The sequence below is a fragment of the Rhyacophila brunnea genome, unplaced genomic scaffold (assembly GCF_057557595.1).
Source record: "Rhyacophila brunnea isolate RB1 unplaced genomic scaffold, BYU_Rbru_1.0 scaffold_22, whole genome shotgun sequence".
NCBI lineage: Eukaryota > Metazoa > Arthropoda > Insecta > Trichoptera > Rhyacophilidae > Rhyacophila > Rhyacophila brunnea.
This window is the reverse complement of record NW_028232882.1, coordinates 21,554,612-21,577,583: the sequence shown is the minus strand read 5'-3', so window position 1 is coordinate 21,577,583 and position 22,972 is coordinate 21,554,612. Positions and strand designations below refer to the sequence as shown.

Genomic DNA, 22,972 nt, shown 5'->3' with positions numbered 1-22,972 from the left:
TATGAAAGCTCAGATCTCCCACTTGCCTAAAATGCAGATACGGCCTCTGTGCTTAGTACGGCAGAATTATTGTGAAACTTTTTCAATTTTGAATAAAATCTAGCATTTCATTCTGCCATCTGGCATATTTTTGTGAATGACAGTTGGCAACACCGCACACAATATATGAGATGTGAAAGTATGTAATATTGGTTGTTTTATTACCGCATGGTGGGGTGAGAGAGGTTAAAGAACATACCAATAAAAATTGGGCCTGGATCATCAGGAGTTCTCACATCTTTTGCATAGATAATTGAACCGTTTTCTAATGTGACGTCTTTGCCATTTTTTAGTAGACCCAGCATTGGACCGGGTTTAACACCGCTGTTTACACACCTCTGCAAATCCAGAATACCTGGACATGGCTAAAAATAGAAACACAACCACTTTATTATCAAAGTGAAAAATAATTAACTTATAAATAAGAGAAAAAAACATTATTTTTAACTGTTCCTATCCTGTGATGGTGGGTCACTTTGCAAATGTTCTTAAATATTTTATATATCAATCATTAAATTTACATGTAATTCATTTAATATTTAGCTATTCCTAGATCAACCGACAAAATAATTAGCAAATAATGACTAAGAAATATAAATTTATAAATCTGCAAAAAGTTGGTAATCATGTTATGGAGTAATTCCAATTTGAATTGTTTCATGCCCTCTAAAATCAGGTATAATGCTAATTTCTTTATGTTTTATGTACATGTTCTATATATCGGATGACCATGATTTTTTATTCTAGCATACATATTTATATATAGACACATAACCCGTTGTTAACGCTAAGCTGGCTCGCACATCTTAACTCGACATTGTCTGCGGTACAGCCATAAATCAAATCTTCTAGGAACGTCGCACCGATGTTTCATATTGAACCGCGCACATAAGCACCTGAGTCGCGCGTCATCTCTCGAAATGTCAAAATATACTCTGACTATTAACCGGCGAGCTTGATGACCGTATAGGAATGATCAACTCGGAAGCCTGTGCGTATGCGTGACCGTAACACTGGTGGCTTCGACTCGCAGCGCGAATCGTATGCAACTTGTTGCTTGCAACACTAGATGTTTTGTTCAAACTAAAATGTCGCATTCCACCAATGTGCAGAGCTCCATTTGGCAACGTGTGTTTTGTGAATAACGATGACGTCACATCGGCATATTGCAGACGAGACGAGTTTAGATGTGCGAGACGGCTAACCTACATTATCGACTTTTGGCAGCAGATATGTTTTCAAAACTGGTATTTCCATTTTAAAATAGTGTCTTATCATAAAATTAGTATAGTCACGCAATTTGACGGTATAGGACGGAACGTAATGTATTAGCTCAGTGGGAGAAAGGTTAAATAGTCTGTACCTTTAGTTTGCAGATATAAACCATAGAGCAGGCGTTTTCCTTTCTCGGCGCTTTCAGTAGATTCTCAATATCATTATCAACCAACATTCGTTTTCCTGGATCTAAAAAAAGTCAAAACCATCTTTATATATTACTATTGGGTATACATAAAATTGACTCTGCAGGCAGATTTGCAAGTTTTTTTCAAAAAGTATTACAGTGAAACACCAATATTACGCACACGATGGAACGTTTAAATTAATTTATAATATTGAAAGAGTTTTATATAAAAAGAGATATGCACCAAACTAATTTGTATAATTTTCAATAATTTTTTTTGTCGGCCCTTTCAAAACGTGTCTAGAAGTTTGAACATAGCAGTTGGCCATATCACAGTTCACCGTGAGATGTATCGAAAATAGGTTGTCGTATAGTATTGAGATCAAACTCATACCAAAATAAAACATACAAAATACGTAATAAACACCAACAAAATACATAGGAGACAAATTAGTAATACAATCTTGTCATTCAAAAGTATGTTAGCAAGTAGGTGCTCTTAATTAGCAAATCGTATCAATCAAATATCTGATAATAACGACAGCGTTATTTTGGCCACCATCTTGATATTTTATGGGCATCCAATTGGAAAATGTGAAGTTTAGAGTGATGATTGATATTGTAGAATTAAACATTAGAAATATTGAACTATACGTGTTTAGGTTGTCCCGATTTTTGCTCCTAAATCCTGATTTTTTTTAAATTCCACATGGTAACAATCTTGATATGGTAAAATAATTATCTGGCAACACTGACCATAACATGTCCAAACAGAATATCTATCAAATCAGACAGAAGAAAATAAGTATGTAGGTAAATGAGAAATACAATCATACCTATTTATATAAAATTCTGGTAGGGGCTTGTAAGTATCAAGTCGAAATATCTAATATCAAAATAGTGTTCTTATTGAATCTAATAAAATTGTACCATTACTGTCGCGTAATATTTTGATCTCAATGCTATACGGCCATCTCTTTCCGGTAAGAGAGCGCACGTTGAACAGTACTACATCGAAATACAACCCGTACAATTTACATGTAACACCATTAAAAGCCTAAAATCGAGGTTTCACTGTATTTAAATTTTTGATTATATCTATATACAATAAAAATGATAATCAATTGTTACTCACACTCATGCGCATAGTAATCTGTGTGGTCAACCTCGACAGGAGGATTAACAGAATGATCATCAGATAAAAATTCTGTATACTTAGTGAGATCATCATTTTCTACTGGATTTGGTGGTTCCTTTCTGTAAAATTATTACTTTATTATGTATAGGTACAGTAGAACCTCGATATAACGAACTAATGCAGTGAGGGGGTGTTCGTTGAAGCAGAAAGTCCGTTATATAAAAACACAAACAAAAGCCTGTTTATTCGTCTTCTGATGATATATCCAGACACACCCGTTAAGGAGTGTCTAAAATTATGAAAATGCGTGTAATATAGTTGATTTTTGTTATCTGACAAATATTTTATAAATCTTATTAGATTTACGAGATGCGATTTTATCATTAGGCAGTGTTATTTCTTCTTCCTCGCTATCTTCACTTCTATCCTTATTTTCAAAGATCATAACTTAACAGGGTCACCTTCATCTACCTACTTCTAACCATTGTAAAATAAGTAATAAATGCATCCGTTCACTTTGAGTAAACAAATTAAACTGCTGTGCAGCTGTGTGAATTAGCGGCCACCGTTGCAAACGTCAGTACTACGTTTAGCCTACGACCAGGACAGCATTATGACTTGAATTCGGGTGTGAGAGGTATGACGTGAAAGCGGTGACACTTGTGAAACACAACGGTGAAACAAGCGTAACATTAACAGGCGTTTTTAACAATTTTTACATTTGACAGGATATTTTGTCCGTTATATCGAGGTTCTACTGTATTTGTCTTGACTTATCTGTATATCTATCGATCTATCTGTAATGCATGAGAGAAAACATATGAAACCTCCACTCTTCGCCACTGGAACATGGATATGGATTTGGTCCATTCAAACTTAAAATTATTAAAAAAAAAAAAAAGTTTATTTTTAGAGCTCCTTCTTCCAGGCACTGCAACTCTATGTGGGTCTTGGCCTCCATCCAAGTATGTACAAAACTGCTTCCCATCAGTTTAGGATGCCCAACGTCTTTAAATTCAGTGGGGTGTCATAAATCGTTGGGCGAGTCTTGTTGGGTGGATGTTTTATATTAAATGCGCAGAGAACTAATTTTGTGCTGCAACATTTCATGGACATTGTAACTAAGAGCAAAATACTGTATAGCATGGGTAGTCAACTTGGTCCCTACCGCCCACTAGTGGGCGTTCCAACTTTCATGGTGGGCGGTAGGGGTTTTAAAAACATTTTCATTATGTTTTCATAAAATTCCCCAAATATGTGGAAAATGATATTCAGTTTATTGATACCTTTCTCTACCTCATATCTTGTGGAACCAGGCTTTAGTGCTGTTATGACCAAAGAAAGAAACCGCCTGAGACCTCCGTTTGTTCCTCACAAAAATTGAGCCAGATATCCAGTAAGTATTTAGTTTTGCAGCATCAGCCTCAGGGATCTCATTAATAATTTGATTAATGAAATGTGATTTTATCAGACTTCATGCTTCTATGTATGCAAAGTATAAATAAAAAGATAGATTTAACTACAGTAAGTTGTTTTATATTATAAAGATTTATTCTGCCAAGCTTAGCGAAAGTCTTTGAAAGTATTTGGTAAGTAATTATTATTATATGCTTTAACTTGCTGTAACTCTGCTTCATAAATTTTATAAAGTAAATTTACTTTTTATAAATTACCATTACTGGGGAACCGGTGGGCGGTTGGAAAATTTTACTATTAACAGAGATACAAAAGTGGGCGGTAGGTATAAAAAGGTTGACTACACCTGCTGTATAGTATTCGATTCTTAGGGGATTTTATGGAAATTAAATAACCTGAATAATGGGACATATTGTACAGTCATGACAGAGTCTTCGAATTGTGTAGTTCGATCGCATTGCGCCGTCCTGATTTTCATATCTTTCAGGAAAATAAATCTTCCCGTTGCCGTGAACAGCTCATTCTGAAAATAATGATTTATAAGAATATAAATATATGATAGCTTCACAGTCCCGAAACAATTATAAAAAGGGGAATATATATTCGCACAATAAAATAAGACTGTTAGTCGGCTCTCACATCTAAACTCGCCTCGTCTGCCGCACAGCCATAAATCAAACCTTCTAAGAACATCGATCCGGTGTTGCATATGAAGACCGCGCACATTTACCTAGCAACAGTCGCATGTAACCCTCGAAACACAGATATTTGGATGCGGCGATTGGCGAGTTGGTATAGGAATGACCGATTTGTAGGTGTTCGTATGTGTTCTGGCGTCTTCGACTGGCAGCCCGAGAAGCATGCAACTTGTCAATTGCAACAGTAGATATTTTTTCCCATTCGAACAATCTGTGGAGATCCATTTGGCAACGTGTGTTTTGTGAATAACGATGACATCACATCGACGTATTCGACATGTTGCAGACGAGACGAGTTTTGATGTTAGAGCCAGGTTAAGTAAAGATGAAAATCACATCAGAAATGGATGGTTTTTACAAATGAATGATAACTGTCAAATGGTAGATTTTCAAAATGGAAAGGAATAGTTCTCACTTTGGGTTTAATTGAACTAACTACTAACACCATTTGAAATTCCTATCCTTAATTCAATGAAAACAAGTAAGTATGAGTGACAGTGCGCACCATTTATGTCGGATTCCTACAGCCGGCCTCCACTGGTATGTCCTAATGATTGTTATAATAGTCCGTTTACACGTGCATGAATTGCAGCAAGTGTAAACACATATTATCGTACAAGTTGCAAGACTGCATGCATGGATCAAAAAAGTTCAGCAGCTTCTGAATTTTCACACGATATTTGCACATGTGTATTGGAAATAGAGTGGCAAACCTGACAAAAAAAAAATACAAACTACACCGTGGAGAGCATCTTGACATATACCGATTTTCACAACCTGTCCGAACCCGTCAAATAGCAACACACGACAACAAACGTGTTCGCTAACGCCTGAAGAATGAGGTCGGCGAGACAGTCAGTACTTCTGTGTGTAAACAGTTATTATCGCAATAATTTAATTTACACGCTATTGGTGCCAGTAAATCCATGTACGTGTACTGATGTTATAATTGAAAGATGTTTATTTTTAATATATAAATAAATAGTGTTTACATACTAGTCCTGGCGGTCCATGTATTGTAATTATAGGGACTCCGACATCTTGAAGGGTGAGTGAAATCCCCGGAAGCCCTCCCATGACATCCCAGTTGGCAGTTGTTAAGAAGACATGCTCGAGACGGGCGAGCTTCATTTTGTGCTCGTGGGATAATCTTTGAGTGCCCTCACCGCAATTGAACAAATACCTACAAAATTCAGTTTTATATTCTTTGACCACATCCGCTACTGACAGGGAAGAACACCACACAATATGGAGATAGTATTACATCCGAGCCTAAGACGTTGAAGAAAATCTTCTCAACTAGTCCGTCCGCCTGTCTAGATCAGAAGTCGGCAAACATTTAATATGGAAGATCGAATTAGAGTAGCACAATGAATTAGATTTTTAGAGAGACCCATCGATTTACATTGTCATCATCGGTATTACAGCCCAATGTGGGTCTTGGCTGTGTCCAGGAAATGTCTTCATTCTACTGCCTTAGCCTCACGGATGCTGTGTCTTTTTTGACACAGTCCGACGAACATAATTGAGATTTTCTTTTTCCCTCTGATCTGTTGAAGAGGAGCCTCTTTGGTGATTTGGCGATCTGCCCAATGGAGTGACTCCACTTGCATGTGTGAGACAACGGGATCATCATACAACGCGTACTGTTTGTGGCTGTACTTCCCTCGCATCCAACTTAATATCTTCCTTTAAAACATATATTTTTTTAAGGCCTTGATAACTCGATATTTGAACCAACATCTCCCAAAAGAAAGCGATGCAGAGAAGCTACATGCGACTGACTGAAGTGAGAGAGCTTCGGATAGAGATGTCAGAATGACGGCCAATGTCCTGAATGGTCTGTAGCGCCAGCCTAAGTAATTAGTTTGTAAAAAAAAATGTAAAAGACCACGGCCTGCCAGGTAGCGCCATAATACTTTCCGGTTTTTAAAAGGTTAAATGTATTTAGGGTGTCAGAATATTAAATATAGATAGGTAGATGTTCGATAGTACTACTGTTGGTATTCAATATCTAATACCTACTAGATCTAATTTTTGATTAAAATGGGTTAACTAGTTTTACAAGATAAACTGATGATATTATGGATAATATTGTCGCTAATTTTCTACAAACACGTATCTCAATTTTTGTCAGTTTTGAGTTGTTTGATGTAATGAATTCAGAATTTGAATACGCACGTATTCCACTAACACGTATCTCAAAACATACTTTATAACATAATATATTTAACCAATTACATAAACTCGTATTACAATAAAAGACTTTTATAAATACTATAAACTCGTATCTTGAGTTACGTGTTTGTAAGTATATAGAATACTGAACTCCGACAGATGATTATACTGAAGCTCTTTCTCGTAAGTCAAGATACGTGTTTCCTGCAGTAATATTGTGGAATGATTCAGAGTAAAGTTGCAACGCATTTTCGTATCTCTGACAATATGACTGATCGGTCGAAAGTAGAGTGCGATAAATTGAAGAAACATAACACTTTTTTCATGAAAATATATTTAACTATACGAAATGGATATTTCATAGAAGAAAATTTATTTCTAAATTAAAAACTGAGAGAATATAGTTGTTATTTGCCTCTCCTGAAAAGTTGTGTTTTTTGAGATACCGACTACCTCATGGAATAACACACTAACTCTAAATTATCAACTTTTCAGGAGAGCAAAAAAACCATTCAAAAAAATGTGTAGCAAAAGCCGTTTATTATGTGCAAATATTATTTAAATTATAATTTATATCTTTAAATAGAGTATCATTTAAGCATACAATCAACTTTTGCAAGAAAATAATCTGGGAAATAATACCCTAAATGTGTTTTTCCACGTTAAGTTTGACAACTAAAATATTACATCTAGATTTGGTGTGATTTTTCCCGTTTATATATTTTTAGAGGGTGTATATATCTATACTTGGTGTGTTTTTCCACGTAATTATTTTTTTTTTCATAAAAAAAGTACCACGTAACTTGAGATGGTGTTTTTTTTCATGCTAATTCTGAAAGATAATCTTAAATATCTCGACTTAGAGAGATTTTTGTTTTGACTTTTACGGGGAATGACATACTATGTGCTCTTAGTGTTTTCTCTCTCGATGATATTTGATTAAACCAAAAATATGTTTAGATATTCTGATGGAATATGAAGAGATTTTTTAATTAAACAATATTTTATCCCAATAAACTGTATTTTAACCATTCAGTCAGTTTGAGGAAATTGTTTTACAGAACATAATATTATAGTAAAATAATTGCAAAGTTACTTAATGAATATTCCACTCAACATAATAATGATTGGTAGTATAAATTAAGAAATGATAGGATAGTTTGTTACCTATATATTTTACGTAAATTACGTTGCAGCATTATAAACGTTATGTAAATTAAACTTTTTTTAAATTAAGTATAGGAAAACTATCATATAATATACAACTGTATTCTTAAAATTAGATTTAAAATATGTAAAAATAGTACTTATAAGACTTCTATACTTCTATGCAGCTACTTATTTCTATCGCACCTCACTTAGCTGTTTGTAGATGCCAAAGGTAACAATTAATAGCCATCCTATCATGAACAGTGAGATTATAGATGGCATATTATTTTCTCTTATAATGAAAGACTCATACTTCACTTTGTGACACAGTTAAAACTTTTGTAAATCAAAACATGCTGTAACAGTTGTAATGCGATTTTCTTTTGCACGATTTATATCACCCTGTTTCATCTCTCTCGAACGTTCTGTTAATAATAAATGTTGCTGATAATCACTTTATTTTTTATTAAATATTTAATTTACTCAATTATTGTTTCCGTTCCTGTTCAGACGAAGAAATACGAGAAAAATATGCCTTTATATTGGCGTTCAGTAGCAATTGGAAATTGATATTATTTTGATCCAAATCATATGCTATATTGGGGAAACATTTTCACCATATTCAAATTCTCGTCTTAATATTCTTTTTGGCTATTTTTTCTAACATAGTGGGATTCTTTTCTTATGAAATATATTATTAACATGTTAAATTATACTATTTTTTTTGCTTCCTTGAGTGCATGAGAACGGTTGTTGTACCTGCCTTGACTATACAATAGCAATTCTGACTCTTCCTTTTTTTAAAAGCACTCACCACCCACATATTTGAAATTGAAAGTGTTTGTAAAAACATAGTTTTACATACTATTATTATTTCGTTATTGCATGACAAACCATAAATAAGTGCTTTTAAACGTCTTAAAGAAGCTGGTAGTTTTTGGGTTTTCTTTTGCACTGACTTGTCATATCGTAAGATGTAATCCCATTGTTTCTCATGATTGTCAATAATACAAAATGAATCAAAACTAACTTGACGTTCGGATTCACTCATTTTTTGGGCACATATTTGAATTGGCAAGAATTTTTACATAGTGCTTCCATGGTACAAGTCTTAAATTACAGCTCTCTTCTTTTTCTCGATTCAAGTGTGTCAATTTATAGTGAAAATACTTTGTACAGATGCACTAAGTAGGTACAACGTCATGTCTGATGACGTGATGTCTACAAGTGCATTTATGTTTCAAGGTGGAAAAGTACTGACAGAAGTATACTGTTATTTATTATGCTCTAAAATAGAGCGATATATTTCATTCTGTGTAAGATCTGCTGGAGATTTCGTAATTTCTTCGATCAAATCATCAATCATTCCCAAATCTCCTCCAAATTTTTGCGTCTTAATGGCACACTGGAAGAACAACTAAAACCCGACAATCCAGGATCACTAGGACTATTCGGAGTCTTCAGATGGGGATAAAATCAACCTGGACTATCCAATTTTCACCCAAACATGCAATAAATCTTTTAGACTTTTTTTACTACCATATTTATCATAAAAGTATAGTAAAAAGGTCAACACATGTGCAAAAATAGGCAAGTATTACCTTATTTACTTATCACAAGTCGTCATGGAATCAATACAAGAAGAATAATTATTTTAGGTTGTAAATTGGAAACTAATGGTGCAAATATGCATTTATACAATGCTTACTAATGATAGGAAGACGTTATAGTTTATATTACGAAACACAGAATATTATAAACATTGAAAATCCTGTAGGAGCCAATAGTACAGACAGAATATTTAAGGTTGAATCATTTATAATTATAACCTAAAAATGTGTTGTCTGAAATAGGAGATTTATTTTTTTATTGTTTCCATCCTTTATTTTATTAGTCTCTTGAGCTTATTGTAATATTCGCCGAGATCTAGTTGGCGACATATTAATTAAATGGAATAGTTCATAACTTAAATCCATTAGAATTTAAATTCAAATTCCAATAGTACCTACCATAGGCCGATAGTATTAATAATAATATTAAAATTAGTCATTTGTACACAATAACAAAAATAATACAATTTTACTGCCACAAAAGCAATTTGTGATAATGAAAGTAGGTGCGATTCATTACAAAGGATAATGATTTTTCAATACAGTGTTGTTATATGTTGATAAAGGCGAGATTTGAAGGTGAAAGTTGGTTGAATTAGTGTCATATTCCACGGTGAAATCATAGTTAAATGATACACTAAAATGATTTGTGTAGGGAGCATGTATATTTTTTCCGAGTAATAACACACCAACTACAAGTGGATTATTATTCCATGTAATTTAAGATTTTACAAAAAATGTTATATAATCATAACTCTACTTACGAGAATTATTTTAAACAGTATTTTGGGTGTTTTTCGATTTTTTTCTATGCAACAATAGCTCAAAAAACATAAAACACACTATTTCGAATTGGTGTGTTATTACATGAGGCAGTCGATACGTGTTTGTAGAAAATTAACGACGATATCTACAAGAAGTTATTCACACAATTTGGGAAGGACTATCCTCTAATAAGAAACGCCGGAAAATCTTCCCAATATTTACGAAATGATGAAATAATTCAGTCTTATGATGTAAAGTATTGTAAAGCTAACCTTGATTGATCTGTGAACATATATACAGATTTTGGGCACCCTTCTGACCCGGCCCCCAAAACCTGCAGATGTACAGTTCCAGGAACATACTTAAGTCCTCTTTCTTTCAATAACTTTCGCTGTTTTTGAGCCTCGCTTATGTGTTTGTCGAGTGGTCGAGGCATCTTCTTTAATAAATCCAATACGGTTGAGTTATCAGACACTGAAAAGTGACGGCTAGAGAAAATACATGAAAAATGTTTTGGATATTTCACAAACTTTTGAAATTGAAAATTTAAATTAGTAATAAACATTAGTATAACTTTTTAACAAATCGTGTCATATATACTTCAAATTTTGACAGCAATATAACCTAAAAATTGTCCATTCCGAAAACTATTGCAATATAGTGTTGCGATCTTTTTTATTATTAACAAAAGTGTTGCCATCTTTTTGTCACCGAATTTATAGTACGCAGTCCAAGAATTAATCCGCAAAAATTATAGTACCTACCTACGCCTTGTAATTTCTGTTGAAAATGCAAAGGATTTTTTTTCATCAAAAAAATAAATAATAGAAAATTTTATAAATTTAAGATGCTTTTTTTATTTACGTACCTACCTCTTTTGACCAAAAAACCTAACCGGCGATTTCAATAAATTTCATTTTAAACCGAAATTCGCCGATTCGCGAAATTTTCTGCTATTGCAAAATTATACTATTTTGCACCAATTTATATTAGTACGGAAATATGGAAATTTTAGTATTTTTTGCGTATGGACTGTATGTACCTACCTTTTTAGTAAGTACATTGTGAAATATTCTAGAGGTTTGGAAAATACCCCAGTAGTTCGGGAAATACCCCAGATCAATGTTGGAATTGCCATCTTTTTTGCACTAGTGGAGCTGTACTAATCTAATCTATGCGCTGCACCCTACTGTGAACCGTACTATAATCATAGTATTGTAGTATAATTTTGGTCCGCGTACTGTGTATGATATAAAAAAGGTATTGTACGCCCAAAATATTATCATTATGAACAGTGCTCGAAATGGATAATTTCACGAACAGGAATGCTCGACAATTTTTCAAAAATGTTTGATATTAGATGTAATAATTAATAATATCTGTAACATAAAAATATCTTTTAGTTTTACATGATTTACTTTTTTCATCATCATCTTCGCCCAATACGCTATCGGCTATAACAATTAGTGGTCATTAGTATCATTTTCATGATGTACTTTTTTCATCATCATCTTCGCCCAATACGCTATCGGCTATAACAATTATTGGCCATTTTAGTATCATTTTCATGATGTACTTTTTTCATCATCATCTTCGCCCAATACGCTATCGGCTATAACAATTAGTGGCCATTTTAGTATCATTTTCATGATGTAATTTTTTCATCATCATCTTCGCCCAATACGCTATCGGCTATAACAATTATTAGTCATTTTAGTTTACGAAATCGTTTTCTAAAAAATACATTAATAATTATACAAATATAAATAACTAATCGTATATGAATCTAATTGGAGTGGGAAACATTATTAAAATACATGAAATAGACAAACTAATCACAATTTCCCATTGGTTTCGTTAGTAGTTTGAATAAAAATAAGAGTGGATAGAAATATGAGTGAAGATACTTCGGTTTAAACAAAATACATGCCGCTTTTTTAAAAGCTCTGATTTTTCGTAAATTCGAAATATTTTGATTATGGTAAACTATTTTTTAATCAAATTAAAATCCATCGTATACGAAAAAGCAAGGGCATGGTTTTTAATAATTTATTAAAAAAGTATGTAATACGCAAGATTTACAAATGTAGCATTCTTTATTAAATATGAATCATTTTAAACAACCTCAGAAGTGTAGGTACATATTATTAGAAAAAAAATATTTACATCATGTGGACATGTAGGATAATTTATTCTAATAGGTTTCCAATGTTATAGAAATTGTTATATACAGGGAAATTTTTCATATATTTATCCCATTGGATTCTGATTGATTTATTCAAATATTTTTATTTCGTATTGTACCTTAAACAATACAAAAATTTTTAACATGCATACGATGTTCACGAATATGTATCTATATTAATTATGGAATTATTTGATTTAAGTTATTAAATGTATTATTATATTAGTTTAACCATCAAAAACACAGTTCATTCAACCCGAAATATATCCTTATAAAATTAAAACAATAAAAATATATGAGGAAATGATATGATGATGATTTTTTTTTGTTACTCAATGTAAAATATTATAATAGATTAGGATAAATAATTATTATCTGGCGATTCCGTAACGTTGAGTAGGTAGGTAAAACAGCAAATACGTATGTTCTGGTATGACTGTATTTATTATTTAATATGAAATATTTGACCCCATTAGAAATTATTAAACAACAATTTAAGCTATTAAGTACCTACAAAGAGTTTTTAAACGATGTCAGAGCACAAGTTTTACGGAAATTTAAAAATTTAGCAAAGCAGCTGCAATAGTTAGGTTTTTTCATGTATGCAATAATAATTATTTAGAACCCAACCCATTAACCTTGGTCGATCCAGTGCTGGATGAAGGCCTCCCTTATTTTATTCTATCTCTCTTGGTACCTACTTAGTTTTTCACTGCAAAGTATTTCCGTTGAACTTCATCAATTCATCAATAATGTGAGGAATATAAAAATAAATTAGTGTAGAGCAGCAAAGCATGGGGGTTAGGTAATGGGAAACAAAAAAAACACAACTTAAAATGATTAAATTTGGAAAAATAAGGAGTCTAATTTTGTCGCTTCCTCTGATGAAAACGTTTGTCATTGGCTGCATACAACTTAATATTGATAAACGACCAATGAACGGCCCCGATTGCATTATGAAATACATAACTACGAACGCATCAAACCCATGTAAATTTCGCTAACATAATTATATGATAAATGGACAATTCGGTCAATTATGGTTGTCTCGATACAAAATTTAAAGTTTCATTACAAAAAACAATTGCCTACCCCTGCCGTATTGATCATAAACGTGCTCAAGAATTTCAACCCTCGGTAGGACAGATATAGTATACCTATCTCGGAAGATACTTAGGTAGGGCACGTAGTTTTATTCATACTATTTTTACTATGTTATTTTTGTGCAATATTTAACAAATTAATTAAGTCATTTGTATAGTAAAGATAATATATGTATTTAATGTGTTTCATTTAAAAGTTCCAGTGTGCATTATAACTGTTACGTTATTAACTCACTATATTAAATTTAGGCATGTACCGTAACCTTAACTGTATTAAAATAATATGTATGAACTTGGAAAAAAATAAGTGTCTCGTTTTATAAATCAATACTACAGTAAATCTACATTCAAATGTAAAATAGCTTCCAACCACAGAAAAGAAAATTCCCTGCTTCCAACCTTTCCTTACAATCATAAAAACCTTTTTTTTTCAAAATAAATTATTGTCCCATACGTGCGACAATGCAATAAATCTTACTCATAGCCCCAGTGCATTTCTTTGTATATAATTTTATTGTTTTATCACCATTGACGCAAAAGGGTCTGTCTATTGGTGCATTCAAGGCCAAATTCGTTGAAAACAGTATTGTCTTGAAAAAAGGTTGGTTCTCAAATATGTTGTCTTACACTTACTCTATCACTATTTCAAAAAAAATTAAGTACATTATGTACGGGTCATAGAATAGAAAATTCAGTGGTTCTAAACCAGTAAAATTATTTTTTAATAAAAAAAATATTTATGTTTTTGTACCTTTGTACCTATCAATTCATTTTCGTAAATTTCAAATCTAACCCGGAACGTAATAATATTAAGTATGACGCTTGAGGATTTTACTAGATGACTCGCTGTCCGTCGGATATTTTACGAACTGGTACGCCATTTTCGAGGTTTTAACGAACAGGAACGCCATCCTTGGAAATCCCATGAACAGGAACTGCGCTCCGGGGCGTTCCGCTCCATTCCGAGCGCTGATTATGAATCAGTTTGTGTGGTAAAAAAAAAGCTTGCCCCCCCTGGGCCCCTCAGATGATGGTTAAACCCTGACGGCTAAAATTATTAAACATGGAACATGCTTTGCCTAGTGATTCTCTGAATGCTGGTTGTCCAAATTCGAAAGAAAATTTATTTGTCAAAGTAACCGAATCCAAAGGATTCAAACAATTTTAATTTTCTTAAAATTATGTAATTACAATAATAAAACTAAAGAAGTAATAATAACAGACGAACAATACGTCGCACAGAATGTAGGCTACTGAATGTAAAATTAATGTAAACTGCGGGCCGTGGGCGGTATGCGCGTCTATTTTTCGTAACGCTTTTGCGTCGGAGATCATGAGTAAAACATGTTCCATGTTAAAACCTCGTAACGGAAAAGATTTTCTCAGATTCGCCGGTCAATTTTTTTGACCGGAAGAGGTGACATTTTTTGTGACAAACCAAAAACCTATACATTTTCAATCGAATACAATGCGTACTATAACTTCAGAGAAAAACTATAATTTTTGGGATCGCGTACTATAATTAGGTGACAGAAAGATGGCAACACTATCTCAGTTGTGCCACTCACCATAGATAATATACCACCGACGTTCGACACACGGACACAAGTATGACCAGTGATGCCAACCGTACTATAATTATAGTATTTGTACTATAATTTTGGCCCGCGTACTATGTACGATATAAAACAGATATAGTACGCCCAAAATACTATAATTTTGAAAATCTGGAAAAATAGATTAAAAAATGGAGCTAAAGCTGTTCGGGAGGACTAAAATACCTAACTTTTTAACTTTTGTCTAAAAAACGAGACGTTAATCACCTTTTATTTGAATTTTTGTCTAAAAAAAGGAGACGTTAATCACCTTACATTTCATTTGTTGTCTAAAAAAACGAGATGTTAATCACCTTACAGTTGAATTTTTGTCTAAAAAACGAGACGTTATTACTTTACATTTGAATTTTTGTCTAAAAAAAGGTGACGTTAATTACTTTACGCGAAATTTTTGGAAAATGCTGAAAAGTATTCGTCATTCAACGCGTACTATATTTTCGGCCGAAATACTATAATTTTGGAGACTCGGTACTATAATTCCACTTTGAAAATATGGCAACACTGAGTATGACTGACACCATCATATTAGTCTATGGACATGGACACCATACACTGACAGCTTGACAGTGTAGAAGGCTCGTTGTAAATAATATATTTTTCATGAAATCATTTCTTATTTATCAGTATAGCGTTGTAGTGAATTGTCATCTAATTACCCCACTGTCTGTGACCATATATATGGATTATTAGGAATCATGGACGTTACGCGATCTAGTAAGTTTCATTTATTTGAATATATAAAGTTAATTGTAAACATAACCTATATATTATTGTTTTTCATCGCCGGTGCATGGAAACTGCGGGAGACCCAAAGTTTTGCCGCTTATCTTATACGCGACAGAAGATTAGTTTGGAGATTAAAAATCCAGGATCGACACATAGTTTTCTTGTTATTGAACCTTCCACACTTGATTCTGTTATTTGAACCGTGTATTAGTCGGGTTTTCCCGCGCGAACCATCAATTCGAATTATCAAACAGCGAATTTGCCGCGCAATTTTTATCTAGCAGGTAAAAATGCAATCAAGATGAATGTCAAAACAAAAGAATTATGAGAAATGTGAAGATGGAATGAGACTCAATATTCCTGAGATGAGTTGGGCCACCGCCATCTTTAGATTAATAAAGCCTGAGCATAACTTTTTGCGCAAGCAACGAGTGGTCCACTGCCATACTATTTATTGATAACGTACTTGCAAGCAGAGTTTGGTATTCTATAATGACTGAAGAGTATAATAATAAGTTATTAGTTTAGAATTTTTTACAACATTTAGAATCGACTGTCACATTGATAAACGTCCTAGTGTATTATGATATCATTATACACAGAAGAAGTTTACTTACTTTGATCGTCACTTCCAATTATTAATAACACTGTAACACATAACCACTAAATCAGATGAACTCCAAGGTCTCCAAGATATGTTAAAATAATCTGAAACTAAGAATACTCCGACAAGTGAACACGACAGACGCGTCAGTATGAGCACTCTATAGACAATGACAGGTCATCCATAGACAACGGGAGGGGCGAAAAGTAGGACCAGTCGTGTAATTTATCGGCTTCCTTCTTCAGTGGGCAATGGTTAGGCAAGCGAGAAGAAACAACTGCATAATTATTATTACCTACTAAGTGAGGTAGGCTGTGGAGATCTGACATAAATAGTACACTAAACTTACTCATTCATACTTATTTATTTTCATTGAACTCAGAATACTAATTGCAGATGGTTAGTTTTCAAAATTTAATTAAACCCTGACAATAAAGGACATGTTCAAAGTATGATTTTCAAATGATAAGTAAATTGGATTTGCGCATGTGTACAAATAATTGTGGAACAAGTAAACTTAAGTATTTTTTTAATTGAAATATAACCCAGCACAAACCGTACATTAAAATACAGTCGAACTTGGTTATTACGAGGAAGATGGGACCGACTGAATTTGCTCGTTATAAGCATTACTCGTTATATCAGAGAAAAGGTATTTTTAAATGAGCGGTCACATAGCACAAAAAGTCGTAATTCAAACAAAAATACACAATTAGAATTTTTCCCCGAAACAAGCATGGTATTCATAAACTACAAAAGAAGTTGTTTATTGTAATGAACGCTTGTACGTAGGTACCTACCGACATCACAAACCTTGGATTTTTTACATGGAATTTCAACCATATGCTTGGATACTTTTTCAATATTGTCAGCGAATCAACCAATTAGGTAGGTACTTAGACACTTAACTAGTGTCATAAACGTAATCCGACCCTGACGGCATCCTGTCTAGCCGGATTTTATTGCTTAGTGTCGAAATGTTTTTAAACAATCGACACATTAACAGTTTTAAAAAAAATTTTTACGATATTTTAGCTCGGTATATCTGATAAGGAGCTTGTTATAAAAGTGAATAAATGTATGGAGAAAATCATAAATTAAAATGTAAATGAAAGTTTCCATGTTACATCCAAGATCTCGCTGTACCCGTGATCGTAATAGCCGCGTTCGATTTTAGTAAGTAGTCCTTGAGTATGTTGTGGATAAAGAAATCTGTATTATTTTTTTAATTTCAGACTTCAAAGCGGTTCTACCGGATATCGAGAAGGCCATTGACAATGCTGACTTCCTCTGCATGGATGGAGAATTCACCGGACTGAGAACTGGTCGTAACATAAATGCATTCTCCACTCCGGCAGAATACTATCACATATTATTCACCGAATCGACTCCATTTCTTCTGGTTCAATTCGGGCTATGTGCCTACAGATATGACAAAATATCAAAGTCATTCAAACAATGTGCATTCAATTTCTATATCTTCCCAAGACTGGCTGGTCGGTCTTTAAATGAGAGGATTTTCTCCTGTCAAAGCTCCAGTATCGATTTCTTAGCTACACAGAAGTTTGACTTTAATAAGCTTTTCTATGAAGGTATGGATGGAAGAATGTTATCTTAATAGTACCTACCTTATATCAGTGGCGAAGGGTGACTTTTGGGAAGAGGTAGGCTGTAGAGATCAGAGAAAAATAGCACACTTGTAAGGTATACTTACAGGAAATAAGAAGATAATACTTACGATATTAGTACTGATGAATAATAATATGTGCACACTAATGACAACGACACACTAAATCGTTGAAATTTCGATAGCTCACCGACGGTACAAAATTGAGCGATGAGTTTAAATTATGTATTTTCATAAACATTCATACACGTAACATACGCCCAAAAATAATATATCATTGGTGCCTTTGAAAAAAGCCGTTGTTGTCATTTTGCCATTCAAAACACTTCAAGATATTTCAGTAGGTAATTAATATAAAGGCTTACTATACGAACATTTGTACTCAAGCCAATTCGTCTGTTTTTCTGCAGAATTTTTTTTAAAACATCATAAAATGTTTGCCCACGTTTTAATTTAATTAATAATTCTTTTTCAATAGCTATAATTGAAAGATTCGAATATCTAGTTTGATTTTGAGTAATTTGACAATATGTGTGGACACATAAACGTCAAACTCGAAAACGATATTTTTAAAATTTGATCCGTACTACAACAATCAATGACCAATTTCAATTGGAAAAGTAGACATTTTTACAAATAATTTGTAATTAAAGCACTGACGAATGACTCAGGGTACAAAACAAGATAATCTATCTACATTCAGAACACAATAAATCACTGAATTGTCTCACAAAATAAAACTATACCACCATGTTTTGAACAACAATCTGACTGAATTAAAACGATATAAATTATGTTTGTCTATGACTGAATTAATCTAAATAATTATCACGAGATACAATTATTTGTTATTTTTAAAAACAATTAATAATTATATCTGATTGAACCCAATAGACATTATTTTTTTAAATCATCTTATTGATTTATTATTTGCTTAAAGCGGCCGGCATAGACAATAAAATTTGTAGAAGAATTTGTAAAAGAGTCGGAAGCGGGTCTCTCGGCGCTTCCGAAACGCGACAAAATTTGTAGACTTGCTTGAAGAGATGAGTCATCATAAGTATAGAAAACAATTTTCGATTATGTTGTCAATAATTGTCATTCAAAGAACATAAACAGATGTCGCTACTCGCTTGTAATTTTTTGTTTGATTCTAAACTTGACTAATTTAAACAGTCGGGCCAATCTACATTCAAATTCACATCATAGATGACTTTTATTATTTTAAAATATTCCATATGTATTTAAATTTGAAATAAATACTTGAAGATATAGTTTTCTTAGAAGGTAGGCTTTAAATAATCGCTTAGTATGGAGCCTTCGCCACTGCCTTATATGCTGCATCAGTTATTTTGCACTCCCGTCAGAATTCTGTCCCCATCATGAAGTCTCCTTGTCTACACTCCTTGCACTGTTAACCAATAGTGTACCAATAATATATAAGTACTGCCCTGCTAAGTAAAAAGACGGCAGTATATATAGCCCAAAATTGATATGATATTTTGAAACACTGACAAATAATATCAAAAAATGTTGATTGACACAAAGAAAAAAAAATCTTGTTAGTCAGAATTTGAATTTTGAAATTTTGATACTTTTGATTTTTAGCTCAGAACAGCTATAAAAAATGGTCTGATATCTGATTCTTAATATATATATTCCGAATATAATATAATGTAATTTCTAATCTTGAATATAATATAATATAGATTCTGAATATAATATAATTTTCAATTTGGTTCTCAGAACATTGGTACATATTTTTTATGGCGCCATGGAATGAAAATATTTGAAAACTACTGCTATGATATATGCAACACAGACAAATTGCAACATGTAGAGGGTTTGAGCCTTTGTCTTCGTTCTTCCCCACAACTCACTTTATACGCTGTCCAATTAGAGTCTAGGCTCTACTTCCTACCTGCATAAACGACCACTTCGTCAACCCCACGATTGACATTAGTAACGACTCTACTTACATATAACTGTGTCTGTAATCGTATGATGTGTGTTGAAAGACCCACTGCCGGAAATATGAAATAAAATCTGTGTTTAATATCAATCATTCGCTTCACATTTAAAATAGCCATCGAGTCTTTATTTCAATTTCTACCTTCATTTTTTGTCGTTAAGAATTTATGACATGTCATAGGTACTAATTTAATTTAAGTATTTTATAATAATATTACAGGTATTTCGTACACAACTGCCGCGGAAGAAGTCAAAATGCGAGAGCAATTAGAGGAAAAGCAGGCACAAGCCAACACAAAGAGATTTTCAACTGGCAATACTGATCCTAAGGCTTTAATTGTCATTCCTGAAGTGGACAAAGTCCAAATAGAGGAACTGTGGTAAAGTATTCAGATATTTTATGATATGTAATTATTCTAGTCTCAAAGTTTTTTGGCTGATAGAAGTTCTTCTAAATAACTTGGGTGTGTTTTTATGATTTGATAGCTGCTACCATAAATGAAGTTTGCTAAATAATCGGGCCGAAGATTATTATATTACCCAGTGTATATAAAAACAAATTGACTATTTTATGATATAAAGATGGGTACAATAAGTATTATTGATGTGATCTTATGTTAATTATCTGTCTCTTGCTCTTGTTGTCAACAAACTGTCACCATAATGCCGGGTCCACACCGAAAACAAGTCGCGCGACAACTCGTTAAATTTTACGATAAGCATGATAATTATCGTAAAATTTCTTAAGCAATTATGATAATTATCGTAAAATTTAACGAGTTGTCGCGCGACTTGTTGCCGGTGTGGACCAGGCATAAGAGTTATAATAAAAATAATCAAGTTACATCCAGAGTAAATGAGTTATAAATGCCAACTAGATTGCTATTTTCAATCCCTGGATCTCTATTCTCAAGATGAAAATATTTTAATACTGGGATTAATTTTTACTTGATTTCTGACAACAATGACATGTTTAGTCAACCAAAGTACCTACATGTATTTTAAAATAAGTGGTTAGTTTATAAATCAAGATATTATATTGAAATCTTAGAAAAAACACCATTCATCTCTTAAATTTCACGGTAAGGTATTATGATTTTTTTTTTAAATTTTCAGTTTTTGGTAGACAACGAAGTGGTGGATTCATACATTATGTCAACAGAATCCCGTTCCTATAATAATTAAATATTTGTCCATAATTTTGATTTTCTCAGTAAGGCAATAATATACAAATGTGAAATTAATTATTTTCCAGTGAAAAAGTAAAGAAATTTTTGGACGAGGGTACAGCGGATAGTATTGCATTTGACAATTTGAATTCCTTTATTCGGAGACTGCTTTTTCAAGAGCTGGAATTGAGATTTCAAAACACTGTTCACATTGCCAGTAATCGAGTTAATGATAAAAAAAGGTAATTCACATTTTGACAACTTAATTCATCTATTTTATTATATTTTTCAAAATCGGTGATATTATTTTAATAGCATGTTATTTTTTAGGTTTTTTTTTTAAAGATTCCGTCAATTTATTTTGTCAGCCATTTGGATATAATAATATTATTATGATAGTTGTCATTCAGCTTTGTGAATAGGTTAACTCATATTTAGTGGATTTCGACTATCAGCAATGGCATGTTTAAAAACCTCCGTTGTGACAAAAGTGAAGAGGCAAAAAACTTCTTTATAAGCACTAACATGAAGGTGGATTTTACTACTACATAATTTGGAGATATTACAGTCTTATTAAAAGAGGACATGATAATTCAGAGGTTTATATAAATTAATTGATATTGAGGGTTTTACTAAACTATGCGGTGTGGTATAATTATGTATTAAAAGAAAAACATTTTATCAAAGTTGTCACATTGGAGGTTTTAACGGTATTGCCATCTTGACATTTTGAAATGAAGCTTTTTTTATTAATGAATACCGATCAGTTTATGGATTGACTACATACTAGGAAAAGTACCATAGTTCTGTGCAGCTGAGGATATAATAGTTGTCCATCACAAAATTTACAGATTAATATCATGTGTTTGAGTGAGAATACATAATATCACATTCTGGGAAAAACAATTATTGAAAGAAATATGAAAGCTTTAATTATTTCATTAATTATAGTACGTACATCTCATTTGCCGTCAGAGTGCATTTTTTAAATACAAACTTTGCATACATGCCATTCGAGATATGTGATAATTGATATTGTAGACTGCCTGTAAATATTGGTGTTTTATGCATTTAAAAATAATACATTGGTATTATAATATTTAAGTCTTACGGACTTTACTACTGTCAACATCAGCTAGCTCCATTTATCAATGCGCTTCGAAACCTAACAGAGTTCTTTATCCGTTGCTCCTTTATCCATTGGAAGAGCTATAATTTGGAAGTCACAGTGTATAAGTTAATTTTTGGTTAATTTTATTTTACCGAAATTTGAAATTTCTTTACCATGATTAGAAATTATTTTTACGTAATTTAAAAATTGACAATTGCTTTTGATAATATTATGGGTTATGTTTGGAAAGTAATATTTGCTATAGCATTTTAACGGTTATTGAAATCAACTAATGTCCTAATGTGGTTTTTTTAGTATAATGGTGATATCACGCGTGTCTGATCAGTCAGATCTCATACAAAAGAATGAAGAAACACAAAGACTAGAATGGGAGGAACTCGAAAACTGCGTTGGATTTTCGAGAATAGCAAGAAAAATAAGCGAATCTGTAAGAAAAACCAAATT

At 32.7% G+C, this 22,972-nt stretch overlaps 2 protein-coding genes across 4 annotated transcripts in view; one reads left to right on the top strand and one right to left on the bottom strand.

Annotated features, from left to right (window-relative positions):
- Positions 1 to 11,066, bottom strand: part of RNaseZ (ribonuclease Z) — a 36,309-nt gene extending 25,243 nt beyond the window's left edge. Inside the window, exons 1-7 of one of the 2 annotated variants that reach the window (XM_085949637.1) lie at positions 10,996 to 11,022; positions 10,668 to 10,883; positions 5,690 to 5,876; positions 4,391 to 4,518; positions 2,577 to 2,698; positions 1,403 to 1,503; positions 239 to 404 (exon numbers count right to left, since the gene is read on the bottom strand). In XM_085949637.1, the coding sequence (XP_085805763.1) occupies positions 239 to 404; positions 1,403 to 1,503; positions 2,577 to 2,698; positions 4,391 to 4,518; positions 5,690 to 5,876; positions 10,668 to 10,831 (868 nt within the window). In that variant the 5' untranslated portion in view covers positions 10,832 to 10,883; positions 10,996 to 11,022. Of the gene's footprint in view, positions 1 to 238; positions 405 to 1,402; positions 1,504 to 2,576; positions 2,699 to 4,390; positions 4,519 to 5,689; positions 5,877 to 10,667 lie in introns of both variants that reach the window. The other variant, XM_085949636.1, reaches the window with a different exon arrangement.
- A 4,767-nt stretch (positions 11,067 to 15,833) lies between these two features.
- The window catches only part of LOC147070196 (poly(A)-specific ribonuclease PARN-like), a 68,147-nt gene continuing 61,008 nt past the window's right edge, over positions 15,834 to 22,972 (top strand). For both annotated transcript variants that reach the window (XM_085949634.1, XM_085949635.1), the window contains exons 1-5: positions 15,834 to 16,013; positions 17,865 to 18,221; positions 20,448 to 20,607; positions 21,483 to 21,638; positions 22,823 to 22,955. In XM_085949634.1, the coding sequence (XP_085805760.1) occupies positions 15,995 to 16,013; positions 17,865 to 18,221; positions 20,448 to 20,607; positions 21,483 to 21,638; positions 22,823 to 22,955 (825 nt within the window). In that variant the 5' untranslated portion in view covers positions 15,834 to 15,994. The remainder of the gene's footprint in view (positions 16,014 to 17,864; positions 18,222 to 20,447; positions 20,608 to 21,482; positions 21,639 to 22,822; positions 22,956 to 22,972) is intronic.